Raw genomic sequence first — 18,403 nt, 5'->3', positions numbered from 1 at the left:
TTAAGGAACAATGACGTGCCACAGGAGCATAAAATTTCATAAATATCCTTACTTCACAACAAAAATAATGTAACGACAAAAATGAAAGCTAATATCACATATATGACTATAATTATAGAACCACAGTAATTAGTATGATGTGCAAACATTGCTTAAAAGTTGCATTACAGAGTGGAGAAGTAACATAATCCAGACTTACTATGTAAAATAGAAGAATTCAGTATATTCAAATTAACAAAAAAGTTCAATATCTGGTCCAAAGTTTCCATTAAATGAATTCACTACTTGGAGCTTAAGTAAGGTTAGCAATGAGTGTATTCATTTTTAATCCTGACATCAGGTAACTCCAGTATCCCTACTAACGCCACACTGAGATTTATTTCCTAAAATGATTAAACATACAGTAGTAATACCCATTTATAAATATGGTAATTATAGACTGATTATCCCTACTTCCTGTATTTGCAAATTTTTTTGAGAAGGTAGCTCATAGCGGGGAACTGAACAATCTTTCTGACAAAAATCCTTTAACAGCAGCTCAGTGTGGCTTCCACAGAAGTGTCTATACAGAAAAAGCTGTATATGACCTTACAAACTCTATTCCATTAGAACCAAACAAGAATGATTACATATATACAGGTATAATAAAGGTGATGACGGCCAACGATTCCTTCTGCGCAGATGCACTCTGAGCTCGAACTCTTATAGGAATTGGCAAGATGCCATGAGTAATGAAGCTAATGAGCTGGGGCATTATATCAGTAGTGTGAGGTGTAAGTTGAGAATTTGGCTCTGATGGAAGGCATGCGAGGGTAGTCTGTGCAATTGTGGTGACCACTGTGTCCAGACAGCATAGCTGTCAGCACATCTGCCTTGTATGAAGGAGACCCGGTACCGATCCGCGGTCCAGCACAAATTTTCGATTTGCTCCACTGTTATGAATCAGTGCCCTTGAAAAAAAAAATTACCATGTTGGTTTTTTCTGTGACCTCACCAAGGGTGCAGACTGTGCAGGTAACAAAATTCTACTTGGGGAGACAGAATGTTATGCCATTAAAGATATTCCCACTGCGTGGATGGAGTCGTGTCATATCAATAAAGAAATAGTGTGTCACATTAATTAATGATAACATTATGTATGGAATGGGAAATCCTTAAATATGGTGGCCCAGCCCTCTTCTTGACTTACATGAAATATTTACCAGGGATATTTGAGGACTCTTCAAAAAAATTCAGAAGTTTATTGATTACACAAGTAAACACACAAAGGGTCCAATGGCCATGAGAATAATTGAAAATGCTTACAACTGGTTTCTAGCAAATAGCTTAATACTTAAATTTACAAAGATTTATGTTAACTAACTCCAATCAAAAAAGAATGACTTGTAGATATCAGAGCTAGAGATCTGTGGGTATACACTATACAAAGGCCATATTCAATGTTCCCAGGCTTTCAGATGGGTAGCAAACTGAGGTTACAACAGCATGTGAATACATTAATCAGAAAGCTGAGGTCACCTTGACTGCAATCAGAAATGTCTTTCAGTGTGTTGACATGAACATGGGATTGCAGGCTTGTTTTTCACTTCATACTGGTCCTATGGCAGAATCATCTGCGGAAATGCACCTAAGATCAAATAATATTTATTCTACAGAAGCATGTAATAAGAATATTACAAAATGATAACTGCACAATTTTAAGAAGCCTCCTCACGAACCTTGGGACTGATACACAACATATGCCAACACATTTAATTCCTAATGATATTTGTGGCTAAATACAAGGGTGAGCTGAAAAGAAATGCCTCAAAATTTTTTATGTGAAAACTCTTATAGCTTTTTAAATACATAGACATTACTAACACTCTACATCTTATTTCTGCATAACTGCAGCTCACTGCTGCTAGAACACTTGAAATTGCAGCATGTAACATGTTGATGTTTAACATAATTAGTCGATGAATGACAAAAAGCATGCTATAATCGAGTTTCAAATTTGAAGAGTTCGTCCACACATGGAGCACCCTCTTCTTCAGCATTGCTATGCCATACGACACATGAACGGTGCAGCAACAATCTGATGCATTGGGTTCACTGTTGTCGATAACCCTCCATAAAGTCCTGACTTGGCCCTATTCGATTTTCATGTCTCCAAAACATAAAGAACACTTTCACAAAGCTGGGGTTGTGGCTCCACCAACAAAGCAGAATTCTACAGGGACAGTATCAAAAAACTCCTCTCTCATTGGGAGGAGTATGTTTGTCATCAGGGTGACTATAATAAGAAATAAATACAAAATTATGAAAAGGATATATTGGTACCACCAAATAGTGGAAATATGGAGTCACAGACATGCAAAACAAATGCTACTAAAAACATCCACACACACACACACACACACACACACACACACACACACACACACACACACACAGAGAGAGAGAGAGAGAGAGAGAGAGAGAGAGAGAGAGAGAGAGAGAGAGAGAGAGAGACTGAAAGCTTACATGTTTAGCAGTCCTTGTTGTGCCTGTCTGTGACTCAACTCAACATCCCCGCTATATAGTGAGTAGCAGTCTATCCTTTTCAATTGGCAGCAGAACACACACATAAAAGATGGTTGTAATTGGCAACCTTTCGGAGTCAGTGGCTCCTTCTTCAGGCAGAAGGAGAAGTAAGAGGGGTGAAGTAAAAGGACTGAGAGGTCTAAGAAAAGGGATAGATTTAGGGGAAAGTCACCCAGAACCACAGGTCAGGGGAGGCTTACCATATGGGATGAGAAGGAAAGATTTGGTGGTAGTAATGCCAACGTAGAAGGCCGCACAGTGTTTACATAACAGCTGATATATGATATGTCGTTTCGCAGATGCTCATCCCTTTCATAGTATATGTTTTGCAAGTAACAGGGCTTTTATAGGTGGTGGTAGGAGGGTACACAGGGCAAGTCTTGCAGGGGGATGGTCACAGGGGTAGGAGCCATAGGGTAGGGAGATGGGTGCAGAAGGAGCATAGCGTCTGAGAAGACTATTGCAGAGATTGGGAGGATGATAGAAAGCTATTCTAGGCGTGGTGGGCAAAAATTCAGACAGAATGGATCTCATTCAGGGCATGATTTTAGGAAGTCATGGCCCTCACGACGTAGCTGATTAACACATTCCAGACCAGGATAATACTGAGTCACCAATGGTGTGCTCCGAAGTTGTTTTTTGGAGGGATCATAGGTACCAGGATTGGATGTGATGGCCCGGGAAATCTGCTTTTTAACTAGACTGGTGAGGTAAATATGTGCAGTGATGGCTGACATGAGAATGGTGGTGTATTGCTGTAAAGAGTCTGCATTCCAACAAATGCATTTGCCTCGAATGCCAAGGCTGTATGGAAGGGAACATTTGACATGGAAAGGATGGCAACTGTCAAAATGTAAGTACTGTTGTTTGTTGATAGGTTTAATGAGGACAGAAGTGTGTAGTTGGCCTTCGTTGAGGATGAGATCAAGATTGAGGATAGTGGCACGGGATTTGGAATAGGACCATGTGAAATTTAATTAGGAGAATGTATTCAGAGATTCCAGGAATTTTAGCAGGTCAGCTTCACCATGAGTCCATATGATAAAGATGTCATCAATGTATCTAAACCAAACCAGGGGCTGAAGACTTATGGATCACAGGAAAGCCCCCTCCAAGTGACGTATGAAAAGATTGGCAAAGGGAGGAGCCATCCTGGTCCCCATGGTTGTACCCCTGATCTGTTTGTATGTTTGCCCCTCAAAGGTGAAGTAGTTGTTGGTGAATGTAAAGTTGTTTAAGGTGAGTAGGAAGGATGTCATAGGCTTGCAATCAGTTGGGTGCTGACTGAGGAAATGTTCAGCAATAGACAGACCATGTACATGCAGGATGTTGGTATAGAGAGAGGCAGCATCAATGGCGACAATAAAGTTGTGTGGTGGAAGTGGGACGGGCACGGATCTCAGACGATATACGAAATGGTTGCTATCTTTGATGTATGAGGGGAATCTTTGTACCCACCTAGCCTTAATTTACATTAATTCCATCTGTCTCAACATTTCTTCACTGCAACTATTGTTTTCTTCACTCCATTTTAGTTTTCTACATGTCTATTTTTCACCCCCTCCCACCTCTGTTATGTACAATGCAGTTAGCTTTTCATTCTTATTAACTCATGCATGATGTTTCAACAGTAATTTCTGTCTGCATATTACCCTATCTTCCGCCTTTAAGCTCTCATGTTTTCAAATCTCGTCTGATGTTGTCCCCAACAATCAGTCTTTCCTTCTTATCCAATTTGGTAAGTCTCCCCTGATCCATGGTTCTGGGTGACTTCCCGAAATCTACCCCTTTTCCTAGACCTCTCCAGTCCTTTACCTCTCCAGTCCTTTTCCTCTCACACCTCTTCTATCCCCTTCAATACTTCTGCCTGAAGAAGGAGCCCCTGATTCCAAAATCTTGCCAACTCCAACCATCTTTTATTGTGTGAGTAGATTTTTTAAAATCTATCCAATTAAATAATTTTGTATTGTTTGCATTGTTATAAATCTATCCTTTTCATAATCTTGTCATTATTTCATCCTGGCATTTCCATGGCATGAAAAATTAATATGTAGACACGAAGAATATGGTGCAGAATGTTAATAAATTTGTTTTATTTACAAATCTTTCAAAGTTTTCACATAAAATTTCAAGAGACATTACTTTCCAGCATGCCCTCATATCGAGTGTATTTAGGATGAACAATCCACATCATACCACAATACTAAAATTAAAAATAACTTCCACATAGAGCAGGCATCTCCATCTCAGCTTCTGAATGGAATTTAATATTCCAATGCAAAAGCAACAGGTCGTCAATAAACATCAGACAATAAATTGAAAACCCACTGAAGTTTATAAATAAGTGGAACAGTGCCATATTAGCCACTCCTCCAAAATGACAATTTAACAGGATATCTGGACTCAGGGACATAGTTTTTTATTAACACAAAATTAGGGCATGTTGAAGGTGTTCTTTAAGTTTCAGCAACATGAAATTGGATGGGGTCAAGTCGAGACTGTATAGAGCATGATTTATGAAAATGAAGCCAAAATGTAGGATTGTTGCAGGAGTTGAAGCACTTGTGTGTGGACTGGTATTTTCATGCTGAAGGAGACAGTACTAAATGTGTGAATGAACTCTTCGAGTTTGAAACTCCGTTACAGAACGCTGTTTCTCACACACCGACTTAGTTATGTTACACACCATCATGTTAAGATACCACAACTTGGAACCTTCTAGTATAAGAGGGCTGCAAATATATAGAAATGGAGAATACATTTTTAGAATGTTAATAACATTTGTTTTATTTAAAAAGTTTTAAGGGTTTTCACATAAAAAATTCTGAGGCATTATTTTTCACCACACCCTAATATTTAATATATTTCTTCAGCTTTTCCAATGCATAGGCAGCTATAGCGGTTTATGAAACAGGTGAAGTTACATAATTGTTTAGCATGAAGTAACAGTTGAAAGCCACAACAGAATAAATAAGCAATAAGCAGTTTTTTTTTTTTTTTTTTTTTTTTTTTTTTTTTTTTTTTTTTAAGTAGCTGCTAGTACACTTTACAAAAGTTGCCTTACCTTCTGCTTCTGCCTGTAAATGGGGTTTACAGAACCTGATGTGTGAATGAATGAATGAATGAATGTGCACACTTAAAGGGAGCACAGTGCAACAGATGGGATGGAGCTACTGTGTGATGGTAGCATACTCCTCCTAGACAATGCCTAATTCCACTTTTGAGTACTACAGGAAGATGTGCGTCAAGAGATTTGGCCAGGGGATACCTCACATTTCTCATCTGAAGCCTATCTCTTTTACTATGGGACTTATACTTTCTGGTGAACTAAAGAAAGACATCTAGACATAATTTTGGAATGGATGATATTTCATTTGACAATCACTTGCCTAAATATGTATATGAGATAAGGCACAACTATTTGGTCTCTCTTGATTTACAAGCCTTAGCTGTCATGGAGTTTACATTTGAGATAGTAAAATTGTTTAATGACATTTAGTGAAAATCATCCAGTTTCATTTTTATTCCCCCTAGTGGTTTGACAGTGAAATTTGTAACTATGGTATAAACAAGGTGCCAGACTGACATTTGCCTCACTCTTTGGTGTTATATCAAGTGGCTCATTGTAAATTTGGAACATTCAATATTACACTCCTGGAAATTGAAATAAGAACACCGTGAATTCATTGTCCCAGGAAGGGGAAACCTTATTCACACATTCCTGGGGTCAGATACATCACATGATCACACTGACAGAACCACAGTACATAGACACAGACAACAGAGCATGCACAATGTCGGCACTAGTACAGTGTATATCCACCTTTCGCAGCAATGCAGGTTGCTTTTCTCCCATGGAGACGATCATAGAGATGCTGGATGTAGTCCTATGGAACGGCTTGCCATGCCATTTCCAACTGGCGCCTCAGTTGGACCAGCGTTCGTGCTGGACGTGCAGACCGTGTGAGACGACGCTTCATCCAGTCCCAAACATGCTCAATGGGGGACAGATCCGGAGATCTTGCTAGCCAGGGTAGTTGACTTACACCTTCTAGAGCACGTTGGGTGGCACGGGATACATGCGGACGTGCATTGTCCTGTTGGAACAGCAAGTTCCCTTGCCGGTCTAGGAATGGTAGAACGATGGGTTCGATGACGGTTTGGATGTACCGTGCACTATTCAGTCCCCCCTCGACGATCACCAGAGGTGTACGGCCAGTGTAGGAGATCGCTCCCCACACCATGATGCTGGGTGTTGGCCCTGTATGCCTCGGTCGTATGCAGTCCTGATTGTGGCGCTCACCTGCACGGTGCCAAACACGCATATGACCATCATTGGCACCAAGGCAGAAGCAACTCTCATCGCTGAAGACGACACATCTCCATTCGTTCCTCCATTCACGCCTGTCGCGACACCACTGGAGGCGGGCTGCACGATGTTGGAGTGTGAGCGGAAGACGGCCTAACGGTGTGTGGGACCGTAGCCCAGTTTCATGGAGACGGTTGTGAATGGTCCTCGCCGATACCCCAGGAGCAACAGTGTCCCTAATTTGCTGGGAAGTGGCGGTGCAGTCCCCTACGGCACTGCGTAGGATCCTACGGTCTTGGCGTGCATCCGTGCGCTGCTGCGGTCTGGTCCCAGGTCGCCGGGCACGTGCACCTTCCGCCGACCACTGGCGACAACATCGATGTACTGTGGAGACCTCACGCCCCACGTGTTGAGCAATTCGGCGGTACGTCCACCCGGCCTCCCGCATGCCCACTATACGCCCTCGCTCAAAGTCCGTCAACTGCACATACGGTTCACGTCCACGCTGTTGCGGCATGCTACCAGTGTTAAAGACTGCGATGGAGCTCCGTATGCCACGGCAAACTGGCTGACACTGACGGCGGCGGTGCACAAATGCTGCGCAGCTAGCGCCATTCAACGGCCAACACCGCGGTTCCTGGTGTGTCCGCTGTGCCGTGCGTGTGATCATTGCTTGTACAGCCCTCTCGCAGTGTCCGGAGCAAGTATGGTGGGTCTGACACACCGGTGTCAATGTGTTCTTTTTTCCATTTCCAGGAGTGTATTTTGGATTAATCAGAATTCAATCACAATAGCAAAAGTAAAAATAGCTTTCATAAAAATTATGTAACCCTATCTGCATCTACACTCTGCAAGCCATCTAACGGTTTGTGGCAGAGGGTATTTTGCATACAAGTGCTGCTTCCTCCTTTTTCCATCCCAGTCATGAATGGTTTGTTGGAAGAACAACTGCTAGTAAGCCAACATGTGGATTCAAATCTCTCTAATTTTATCTTCATGGTCTTTTCTCAAGATATACGTAGGATGAAGCGATGTACTGGCCGACTCTTCATGAAACATACACACCCGTAACTTTAACAGCAATATCAGTCCTATCTGGTACAGATAGAGGATTCATGAGCAATATTCAAGTACTGGTCAAATAAATGTTTTGTAAGCTAGTTACTTTATTAATGGACTACATTTCCTGAGGATTTTTCCAATACATTTGACTAAATTTGTGATCATTACATTTCAGATCACCCCATAGCTGCCAAATTCAGAGAGTATTTCTGCCTTTGTATATGCAAATATGTTACATCTGTTTATGCTGAGGATCAGCTACCATTCCATGCACCACGCCTGGATCCTCTGCTGGTCTTCCTGCATCTTGCTACAATTTTCCAGTGTTGCAACATCTCTGCGTACAACAATATCCATGAAAAATCTCATGCAACTTCCGACATTATCTACTAGGTCATTTATGTACATTTAGAAAATAATGGTTCTATAGCATTCCCTTGGGGCATGACTGAAGTTACTTTTACATCTAAAGACACCTCTTCATTCGGAATGACATACATTGTTCTGTTTGCTAGAAACTCTTCATCCCAGTCACACAACTGGTCTGACATTCTGTACACTTGTATTTTGGTTTTTAGGTAGCAGTGTACAACTGTGCTGAATGCTTCACAGGTGTTAATGAAAATGGCATCTATCTGGGCACCAGTATCTACTGCTTTCATGGTTTTGTAGGTCAACAGAATGAGCCAAGTTTTCCATGATCATTCCATGTTGATTCCTACAGAGGAGATTTTCAGTCTCCAGAAATGTCATAAGACACAAGCTTCAAACATGTTTCAAAGTTCTACCACAGACTGACTTCAGAGATACGGGCCTATAATTTTGCGCACCACTTAAATGACTCTCCTTGAAAATGGGAATGACCCCTACTTTTTACCAATCATCAAGAATGCTTTGTTACTCCAAATACCTATGATCTCAGCTGGTACAAGACAGGCAAGTTATTACACAAAATCGGTCTGCTATACCATCAGATCCAGTGGTCTTTAGTTTGTTGAGTGATTTCAATTGCTTTTCCATCCCTTGATCACTTATTTTGATATCTGTTATTTAGTCATTTGTGTGACATTTAGAAAAGGAAATTACAGTGCCCTCTTCCTCTGTGAAACAGTCTTGTAGAAAGGCATTTAGTATTTTGGCCTTTACTGTGACATTCTCTGTTTCAATGCCATTAGCGTCACAGAGTGTCTGGATGCATGGCTTCGATCCATTTCCCTATTTAACATAAGACAAAAACTTGTTTTTTCTGTCAAGTCAGTAGATAAAATTATACTTTCGAATTCACTGAACACTTCAAGCATGGCCCTCCAGATGCTAATTTTGGCTTTGTTTAGTTTTTGTCCATATTCGAGTCACTGGCTACATCTAGGGTTTATCTGCTTTAGTCTGCAGTCATACTTCTATTCTGTGAAATGACTACTGATTTCAGAATCAAGTGCCATTATCAGGTCATCCCCTGACGTGAAGTATATGACATACCTACCTGGAGTATATGAGGATGGTTTGAAAAGTTCTTGGAATGGAATAGAAAGAGAGTACTTACATCATTGAAACTCTTTTATTTTTCAATGTATTCTCCCTGTAAATTAATGCACTTGGTCCAATAATGTTCCAGGGCCTTGATCCCATCTCGAAAATGAGTTTCCTCCAGGCCTGCAAAATAGATGTCAACTCCGGCTATCAATTCTTCATTTGATGTGAATCTTTATCCACCAAAAAAGATTTTCAGGTTTGGGAAGAGATGGAAGTCTGACAGAGCCATATCAGGTGAATAAGGAGGGTGTGGCAACAATTCATACCTTAGTTTGTGTAGTTTTGCCATGGTGATGGCACATGTGGGTGGGTGCGCATTGTCCTGACAAAAGATGACTTTCTTCTTGCAAAACCTGGCCTTTTTTCACGTATCTTTCATTGAAATTTGTCCAGGAGGTTAGCACAGTATTCCCCAGTAGTTGTTTGCCCAGTGGGGAGATAATATACAAACAGAATCCCCTTCACATCCCGGAACACTGATGCCATGACCTTTCCTAGCAAAGGAATTGTCTTTGCTTTCTTTGGTGACAGAGAATCAGCATGTTTCCACTGCTTTGACTGTTGTTTTGTCTCTGCGGTATAGTAGTGCACCCAAGTTGCATCTATTGTTACAAATCGACACAAAAAAATCTTGTTCGTTTCTCCTAAAATAGACAAAACACTGTTCGGGTATGTCCATTCTCATGCGTTTTTGATCCAGCATCAAGAGTCACGGCACCTGTCTTGCAGAGAATTTTCTCATTTCTAATTCTTGTGATATATCCTTTTAGATGACACCTGGCAAGTGTGAGCAATTTCACGCACTTTCAATCAGCGATCCTCCATGACCATTTTGTGCACTTTTGCAATGATTTTTGGAGTAGTGACACATTGTGGCCAACCACTGCGTGCATCATCATCTATGCTCTCCCGACCAAATTTAAATTCATTTGTCCACTTGGCAACAGTTGAATATGAAGGAGTAGAGTCCTCCCTTGTATTCTGGAAATCAGCATGAATGTGCTTTGCTTTCATACCTTTCTTTATGAAGTACTTAATACTGCTTGAATCTCGATTTTTTCTATCTTCGGAAATCATCATGTGGGAACATCAACAGAGCAACATCCTTGGCACAGTTCTCTTCCAAGAGCACTGACATGACACATGTTTACAGGAAACAGTCCAATGAATATCACGTGAACAACTCATTGGGCTACTGCTGACCTCTCATGATGATTCTGAGAACTTTTCAAACCAAACCATACTCGTCACAATATTATGAAAAGGATAGTTGTTATTCACCATATAGTGCAGATGCTGAGTTTCAGATAGGCACCACAAAAAGACTGTCACAAAATTAGATTTTGGCCAACGAGACCTTTGTCAAAAATAGAACACACACACACACACACAAACACACACACACACACACACACACACACACACACACACACACACCTCTCTCTCTCTCTCTCTCTCTCTCTCTCTCTCTCTCTCTCTCTCTCTCTCTCTCTCTCTCTCTCAAGCAAATACAACTCATACACACATGACACAGTCTCTGGCAGCTCAGACTGTGGTCCTTGACAAAGGCCTTGTTGGCCAAAAGCTTATTTTGTGACAGTCTTTTTGTTGTGGCTATCTGTGACTCAGCATCTCTGCTATATGATGAGCAGCAACTATCCTTTTCAGAATATTGTTACATTCCATCCTGGATTTTCCATTATTTGACATACCTACTTGGGTAAGAGGGAGAGATGACTGCACACCAGAGGTAAGATGGCCTGATGGAGGTACTTGGTATCGAAACTGATAGTAATTTGTCGGAATGGGAGTATCACTACATATTACTGCAAATAAAAAAAATTATGACTTAGTTGTTTACTGCCACAATCAACAGTTTGTCACAAATATATGTTTTCATAATTTTTCTAATAGTGTAAATTTAATATTAGTGTTAAGAACATAAAAGAAGTCAGTTTTTTTATTCCATGTTTTCTGCAAAATGAAATTTGTTTTAAACGAGTATCTGAATACTTCTTACTTCCTCCTTCTGACCATTGTGCATTAATACTTTGTCGTACTCCTCACCTCAAGATACGCACTATTTCTTGTTAAGTGTTCAGTAGTTCCTTATTCTTGTTAAAGTGCACATTATTGCTTTCCTGTCATTAAAACATCAGCAACATGTGTGATAATTGTGGATGTTGCTGTATGTTACGCCGTCTGGTTATAACATGTTAGAGTATGGTTTCGTGTTTCACTGGGATGACTAGCTGGGAAGTTAGTAAAGTATTTGATTAGGCTCTCCCATGGAACTGTAAAAATATATATAATAGAATCATAAAGCAAAGGAAGAAGCCTTCAGGCACAATTAGAAATACGTATTTTGAATTAGATATAAATAAAATAGAAAGAAACTCCCACATGGGAAAAATATATTAAAAACAAAGATTCCAAGACTTACCAAGCGGGAAAGCACCGGCAGACAGGCACATGAACAAAACACACAAACACACACACAGAATTACTAGCTTTCGCAACCGATGGTTGCTTCTTCAGGAAAGAGAGGGAAAGACGAAAGGATGTGCCTTTAAATATGTCTGCTTGTGTCTGTGTATGTGCGGATGGATATGTGTGTGTGTGTGTGTGTGTGTGTGTGTGTGTGTGTGTGTGTGTGTGTGTACACCTGTCCTTTTTTTTCCCCTAAGGGAAGTCTTTCCGCTCCCGGGATTGGAATGACTCCTTACCCTCTCCCTTAAAACCCACATCCTTTCGTCTTTCCCTCTCTTCCCTGAAGAAGCAACCATCGGTTGCGAAAGCTAGTAATTCTGTGTGTGTGTTTGTGTGTTTTGTTCATGTGCCTGTCTGCCGGCGCTTTCCCGCTTGGTAAGTCTTGGAATCTTTGTTTTTAATATATTTTGAATTAGATAGGTTGACAAGGAGAGAGATGATGGGAATTCGTAAATCGTAGTAAGTAAAAAAGATTAGAAGAAAATTCTGACAACACAACTGACATTCCAGTTATCAAACAGTTTGATATGTAATATGGAATAACCCTTTGTCACCTGCAAAGCAATGTAGATTGCAGGAAACTCATAGGATTTATGTTAATACTAGGTTGAAAGTAAAATCAAATGAAAGACAGACAGACTTGCTGACAGCAATAAAGGAAAAGCTGTGGGCCAGGTGCTACAGAGAAAGCTAAATGTAGAGGACCAACTCACAAATAATGTGAAACCAGGTATTGGAGTTAGGTTACAGAGAACATAATGAGCATGTGCCATGATTTTGCTGACAAAAGAAAAGTGCCCATAATGAAAGAAGCAAGAATGGCTTGCTTAACAACTTAGATTATTCAGGATGAATTTTCACTCTGTAGCAGAGGATGAAGACCTTTTAAGGCAAAAACTTACTTGTTTGACAGTCTTTTTGTTGTGACTGTGACTCAGCATCTCCACTATATGGTGATTAGCAACTATCCTTTCAGAATATTGACATAAATGGCTGTATCTTTTGACTGCATTGACTTTGAAGTTTACATTTATTACACTGCCAAGGGACCTCAGACCTTAGTATGTGACATTAATTTCAACTTGATACTTCTATCCATTCATGAGAAAAAGGGGTCTCAAGAGACACACAGACAATCAGATCGCAAATGACAAAAAAATTTTTTTTGTATGATATAGTTACAAATTAACAATTATCGGATTTCTTCCTTTAGTTGTACTGTCACACTTTGGTTGCACTGACATTAAAGCTTCACTGACAGGGCACCGTGGACTTCAGTATATGGCATAAATTTCAACTTGATATGTCTATCTGTTCCTGAGAAGAACAGTTTTTTAACAGACAGACAAAGGGTTTCATTTTTACCACTTCAGATACAAAACCCTAAAAATGACCTGGACAGAACAGGAGTACGAACAGCAACACAAGACTGGGTTATGGGAAGCTTCTGCAATGCCATAATGACCCTGGTTCAACACAGCACTGCCAACATTCATATAAACAAAGAGCTGACTCTTCTTCCAGAAAGTAGACTTATGGGTGAATTATTGCAATGTCCTAGTCCTCTAATTACTACTAAATGTCTCTGCATGAGTCAAAGTGAGGCATTCTAATGTTGAGGGGCAATACTGCTAGCAAACCACATTTGAGAGGCAATATTGCTAGCAAATCACATGTTACCCATAAAAATGCTCATCACAATGCCACCTTCTGGTATGAATGAATGAATGAATTGAATGAATATGATCAATTGTACATGTTTAAAATAATGAAAAAGGAAGTTGTGAAAACAATGTATCACTGGCGCTCCAATGTTTACCTACATTTTCCAGCATTGTGCTGAAATGACAAACACAATTCCAGAGTGAGTGTTTGTTTGTGTGTGTGTGTGTGTGTGTGTGTGTGTTTTAATTTACTAACTAGTCCAATAAAAAACTATTCTGAAATAAGTGAGAAGACAATCTTTATTTTTTTTAAAAATAGCCAGTTTCACTTACCTTCACTAACTCTGTGTCATTTGGATTATCTGCTAAAGTATAAATTTGTTCAGCTATGGAACACTTCTTGAAATCCATTATATTTCTTGTAAGTGTGCCAGTCTTATCTGAGAATATATACTTCACCTAAATTAGAAACATAACATTATCTCAAGAGTGTGTATCATTTATCCACAACTACAGCATTCACACAGAACAGAGAATAAAAAGAGAGACTTTCTCCTATAAGAATTTTCAGGATTTTGGCTATCAAGCAGGCAAAGAGCTGAGCTCATCAACGAGTTGATATTACTTTAGACATGTGTTATTTGACATTACAATGTGACAAGATATACCAGAAATTATTCACAACATTTAATCATATTGCATCTTAAATCAGTAATGCACACAAAAAAATCTGTACCTGTCCTAGCTCTTCATTCAGATTTGATGTCCTTGCCATAGCTGGTGTATCGCTTTCTTCGTGGTACATATCAATATCCATATTAATAAAAATAGCCTGAAAAATTAATAGTTTGTATCAAAAGGTGATCCACTGTATTTACTGAGCACACAGTTTTAAGAATGATAAACCATTCTGGATTGGAGGGTAAGATACAATATTTGTTAGATTTCAAAAAATGTGTATCTGCTTATGTTTCTTGATGAGATGGACCACTTAAAGAAACGCATACTTTCTAAATGTCATTCATTTTACAATGTGATTCTTTCCCCTCGGAGAAAAAATTACAGAAACTTTTTCGTGAGTTTTCAAGTCTCTAATACATAGGTGCAAAAATACAGTGCAATTATTGATGTCTTGGTACTGTCATTTGCAATACTGCTGTTAGACAAACTGAGGAGGAGATTATTGCCATGTTGGTAACTATACCACAATTTTTGAACTGCCTTCAGGCATTCAGGTGAGTGGTACGATCTAGTTGGCGGCTGAAGTTTTGATGTGATGGGACGATCTTCTTGAAAGAATGGATGCATGGTTGTCTCGGCATCTCTATGCGCGTTTGTTATCGGGATGTGCGGATGTTGAATGCCTGCCAGAAAAAATGGATTTCAAAGGCCAATAGAGGGCAGTGTCACTGCAGTGCTGGACTTGCCTAATGAGTGTGCACCATCTCGCTACATGAATACACTGGCCAATAGTGTCTCTTGCAGCTGGCATATATACCACCACACATCGACCGCTCAGTCAGTCATGCACTTCATCTGATAGTGTTCGTTACTATCTCCACTGTAGTACTTACTACTTGCCGCTGACTTTGCTTTTGATATTGGTTTTCCTCTCAGGTCTCAATTTGCATTTGGCACATACTTGATCTGTTGACAGGACTGAATCAAAAGTTTGCCGCACTTTGTTGTATCCTAGATTGCTCTTGCCTTGCTCTTGTTGTGCCGGTCCACTGTTCGCCTGCCCTATAGTTCAATTCTGGTGTGGGTTTGAGACCCAACCACAGGCGGTCTTCCCGTCTTGCACCATCATCATTTCTTGCCTTTTCTCTGACATGTGCACTGGTAAGTGGCAACTCACAGATATAGTACAGAGAGACAAGGGAGGCCAGAAGATACTCTTTCCTGCTATGTAATTTGTTCAGATTAATATCAATGGGGGCTATTCTGGGAAGAAGGTACAGCTGGCAGAGGCTGCAAGTAAGATGGGGCTGGACGTTTTATCTGTTAGTAACATTCGGGTAAGGGGTGAGAAAGAAGAGGAAGTGGGAGAATACAAGGTCTACCTGTCAGGAGTCAAAGCAGGAATAGCACAATGGGGTGTAGGGCTTTACATCAGGAAAGAAATGGAACCCAGTGTAGTTGCAATAAGGTATGTAAACGAACGACCGATGTGGATAGATTTGACAGTGTCTAGCAAGAAGATTAGTATTGTGTCAGTATATTCAATATTCATATTGTGAAGGGACAGATCAAGATAAGATGGATAGTTTTTATGATGCACTCAGTGATGTAGTTGTTAGAGTAAAGGGCAAGTACAGTGTTCTGTCCATGGTGATTTTAATGCCAGGATTGGAAATCGAACAGAAGGGTATGAAAAGGTTATGGGTAAATTTGGAGAGGATATGGAGGCCAACAGGAAAGGGAAACAACTCCTGGATTTCTGTGCCAGTATGGGCTTAGTAATCACAAACTCCTTTTTTAAACATAAGAACATTCACCGGTATACTTGGGAAGGCAGGGGAACCAGATCTGTCATTGACTATATAATAACAGATCAGGAATTCAGGAAGGCTGTGAGGGGACACACGTGTATTCAGGGGATTCTTTGATGACACTGATCATTATTTAATCTGCAGTGAAATTGGGATTGTAAGGCCGAAAGTGCAGGTGGTCAGGTCCATATGTAGGAGGATAAGAGTGGAGAAACTTCAGGATAAGGAAATCAGGCACAAGTACATAACAGCGATCTCAGAAAGGTACCAGTTAGTTGAATGTAGTCAGTTACAGTCATTGGAAAAGGAATGGACAAGATACAGGGACACAGTACTAGAAGTGGCTAAAGAATGTCTTGGAACAGTAGTGTGTAAAAGTAGGATGAAGCAAACAGCTTGGTGGAATGACACAGTCAAGGCAGCATGTAAAAGGAAAAAGAAGACGAATCAAAAATGGCTACATACTAGAACTCAGGTAGACAGAGAAAGTTATGTTGAAGAAAGAAACAAAACCAAACAGATAATTACAGCATCCAAGAAGAAATCTTGGGAAGACTTTGGAAACAGGTTGGAGACTATGGGTCAAGCTGCTGGAAAACCATTCTGGAGTGTAATTAGCAATCTTCGAACAGGAGGTAAGAAGGAAATGACAAGTATTTTGGACAGGTCAGGAAAACTGCTGGTGAATCCTGTGGATGTCTTGGGCAGATGGAGGGAATATTTTGAAGAGTTGCTCAATGTAGGTGAAAATACGATCAGTAATGTTTCAGATTTCGAGGTAGATTGGGATAGGAATGATGGTGGAAATAGGATCACATTTGAGGAAGTGGAGAAAATGGTCAATAGATTGCAGTGCAATAAAGCAGCTGGGGTGGATGAAATTAAGTCGGAACTCAAATACAGTGGAATGTCAGGTCTTAAATGGCTACACAGGATAATTGAAATGGCCTGGGAGTCGGGACAGGTTCCATCAGACTGGACAAAAGCAGTAATCACACCAATCTTTAAACATGGAAACAGGAAAGACTGTAACAACTACAGAGTTATCTCTTTAATCAGCGTTGTGGGTAAAATCTTCTCAGGTATTGTTGAAAGGAAAGTGCGAGTATTAGCTGAGGACCAATTGGATGGAAATAAGTGTGGGTTTAGGCCTCTTAGAGGTTGTCAGGACCAGATCTTTAGCTTACGGCAAATAATGGAGAATTGTTAAGAGTGGAACAGGGAATTGTATCTATGCTTTATAGATCTAGAAAAGGCATATGACTGGGTTCCTAGGAGGACGTTATTGTCTGTTCTACAAGATTATGGAATAGGAGGCAAACTTTTGCAAGCAATTAAAGGTCTTTACATGGATAGTCAGGCAGCAGTTAGAGTTGACGATAAATTGAGTTCATGTTTCAGAGTAGTTTCAGGGGTAAGACAAGATTGCAACCTGTCTCCACTATTGTTCATATTATTTATGGATCATATATTGAAAACAATAAACTGGCTGGGTGAGATTAAGATATGTGAACACAAAATAAGCAGTCTCGCATATGCATTTAGTTGTGATGATAGATTCGATTGAAAGTTTGCAAAGTAATATTTCAGAGCTAGATCAGAAATGTAAGGACTATGGTATGAAGATTAGCATCTCCAAAACGAAAGTAATGTCAGTGGCAAAGATATGTAAACGGATGGAGTGCCAAATAGGAGGAACAAAGTTAGAACAGGTGGACGGTTTCAAGTACTTAGGATGCATATTCTCACAGGATGGCAACATAGTGAAAGAACTGGAAGCGAGGTGTAGCAAAGCTAATGCAGTGAGTGCTCAGCTACGATCTATTCTCTTCTGCAAGAAGGAAGTTAGTACTAAGACTAAGTTATCTGTGCACCGTTCAATCTTTCGACCAACTTTGTTGTATGTTAGCAAAAGCTGGGTGGATTCAGGTTACCTTATCAACAAGGTTGAGGTTACGGATATGAAAGTAGCTAGAATGATTGCAGGTACTAGTAGATGGGAACAATGACAGAAGGGTGTCCACAATGAGGAAATCAAAGAAAAACTGGGAATGAACTCTATAGATGTAGCCGTCAGGGCGAACAGGCTTAGATGGTGGGGCCATGTTACACGCATGGGAGAAGCAAGGCTACCCAAGAGACTCATGGGTTCAGCAGTAGAGGGTAGGAGGAGTCGGGGCAGAACAAGGAGAAGGTACCTGGATTCAGTTAAGAATGATTTTGAAGTAATAGGTTTAACATCAGAAGAGGCACCAATGTTAGCACTGAATAGGGGATTATGGAGGAAT

The 18,403-nt window shown here is 40.2% G+C and overlaps 1 protein-coding gene across 13 annotated transcripts in view; it reads right to left on the bottom strand.

The window, feature by feature from the left end:
* LOC126354167 (phospholipid-transporting ATPase IA) overlaps window positions 1–18,403 on the bottom strand; it is a 627,555-nt gene that overhangs the window by 152,578 nt on the left and 456,574 nt on the right. For all 13 annotated transcript variants that reach the window (XR_007565271.1, XM_050003592.1, XM_050003597.1 and 10 more), the window contains exons 8-9: window positions 14,360–14,455; window positions 13,957–14,082 (exon numbers count right to left, since the gene is read on the bottom strand). Coding sequence is in view for 12 of the 13 variants with exons in the window: in XM_050003592.1 (XP_049859549.1) it covers window positions 13,957–14,082; window positions 14,360–14,455 (222 nt within the window). In the remaining variant the exon portion in view is untranslated. The remainder of the gene's footprint in view (window positions 1–13,956; window positions 14,083–14,359; window positions 14,456–18,403) is intronic.

Source organism: Schistocerca gregaria, chromosome 3 (genome assembly GCF_023897955.1).
Source record: "Schistocerca gregaria isolate iqSchGreg1 chromosome 3, iqSchGreg1.2, whole genome shotgun sequence".
NCBI lineage: Eukaryota > Metazoa > Arthropoda > Insecta > Orthoptera > Acrididae > Schistocerca > Schistocerca gregaria.
This window is presented reverse-complemented; position numbering and strand designations above follow the sequence as displayed.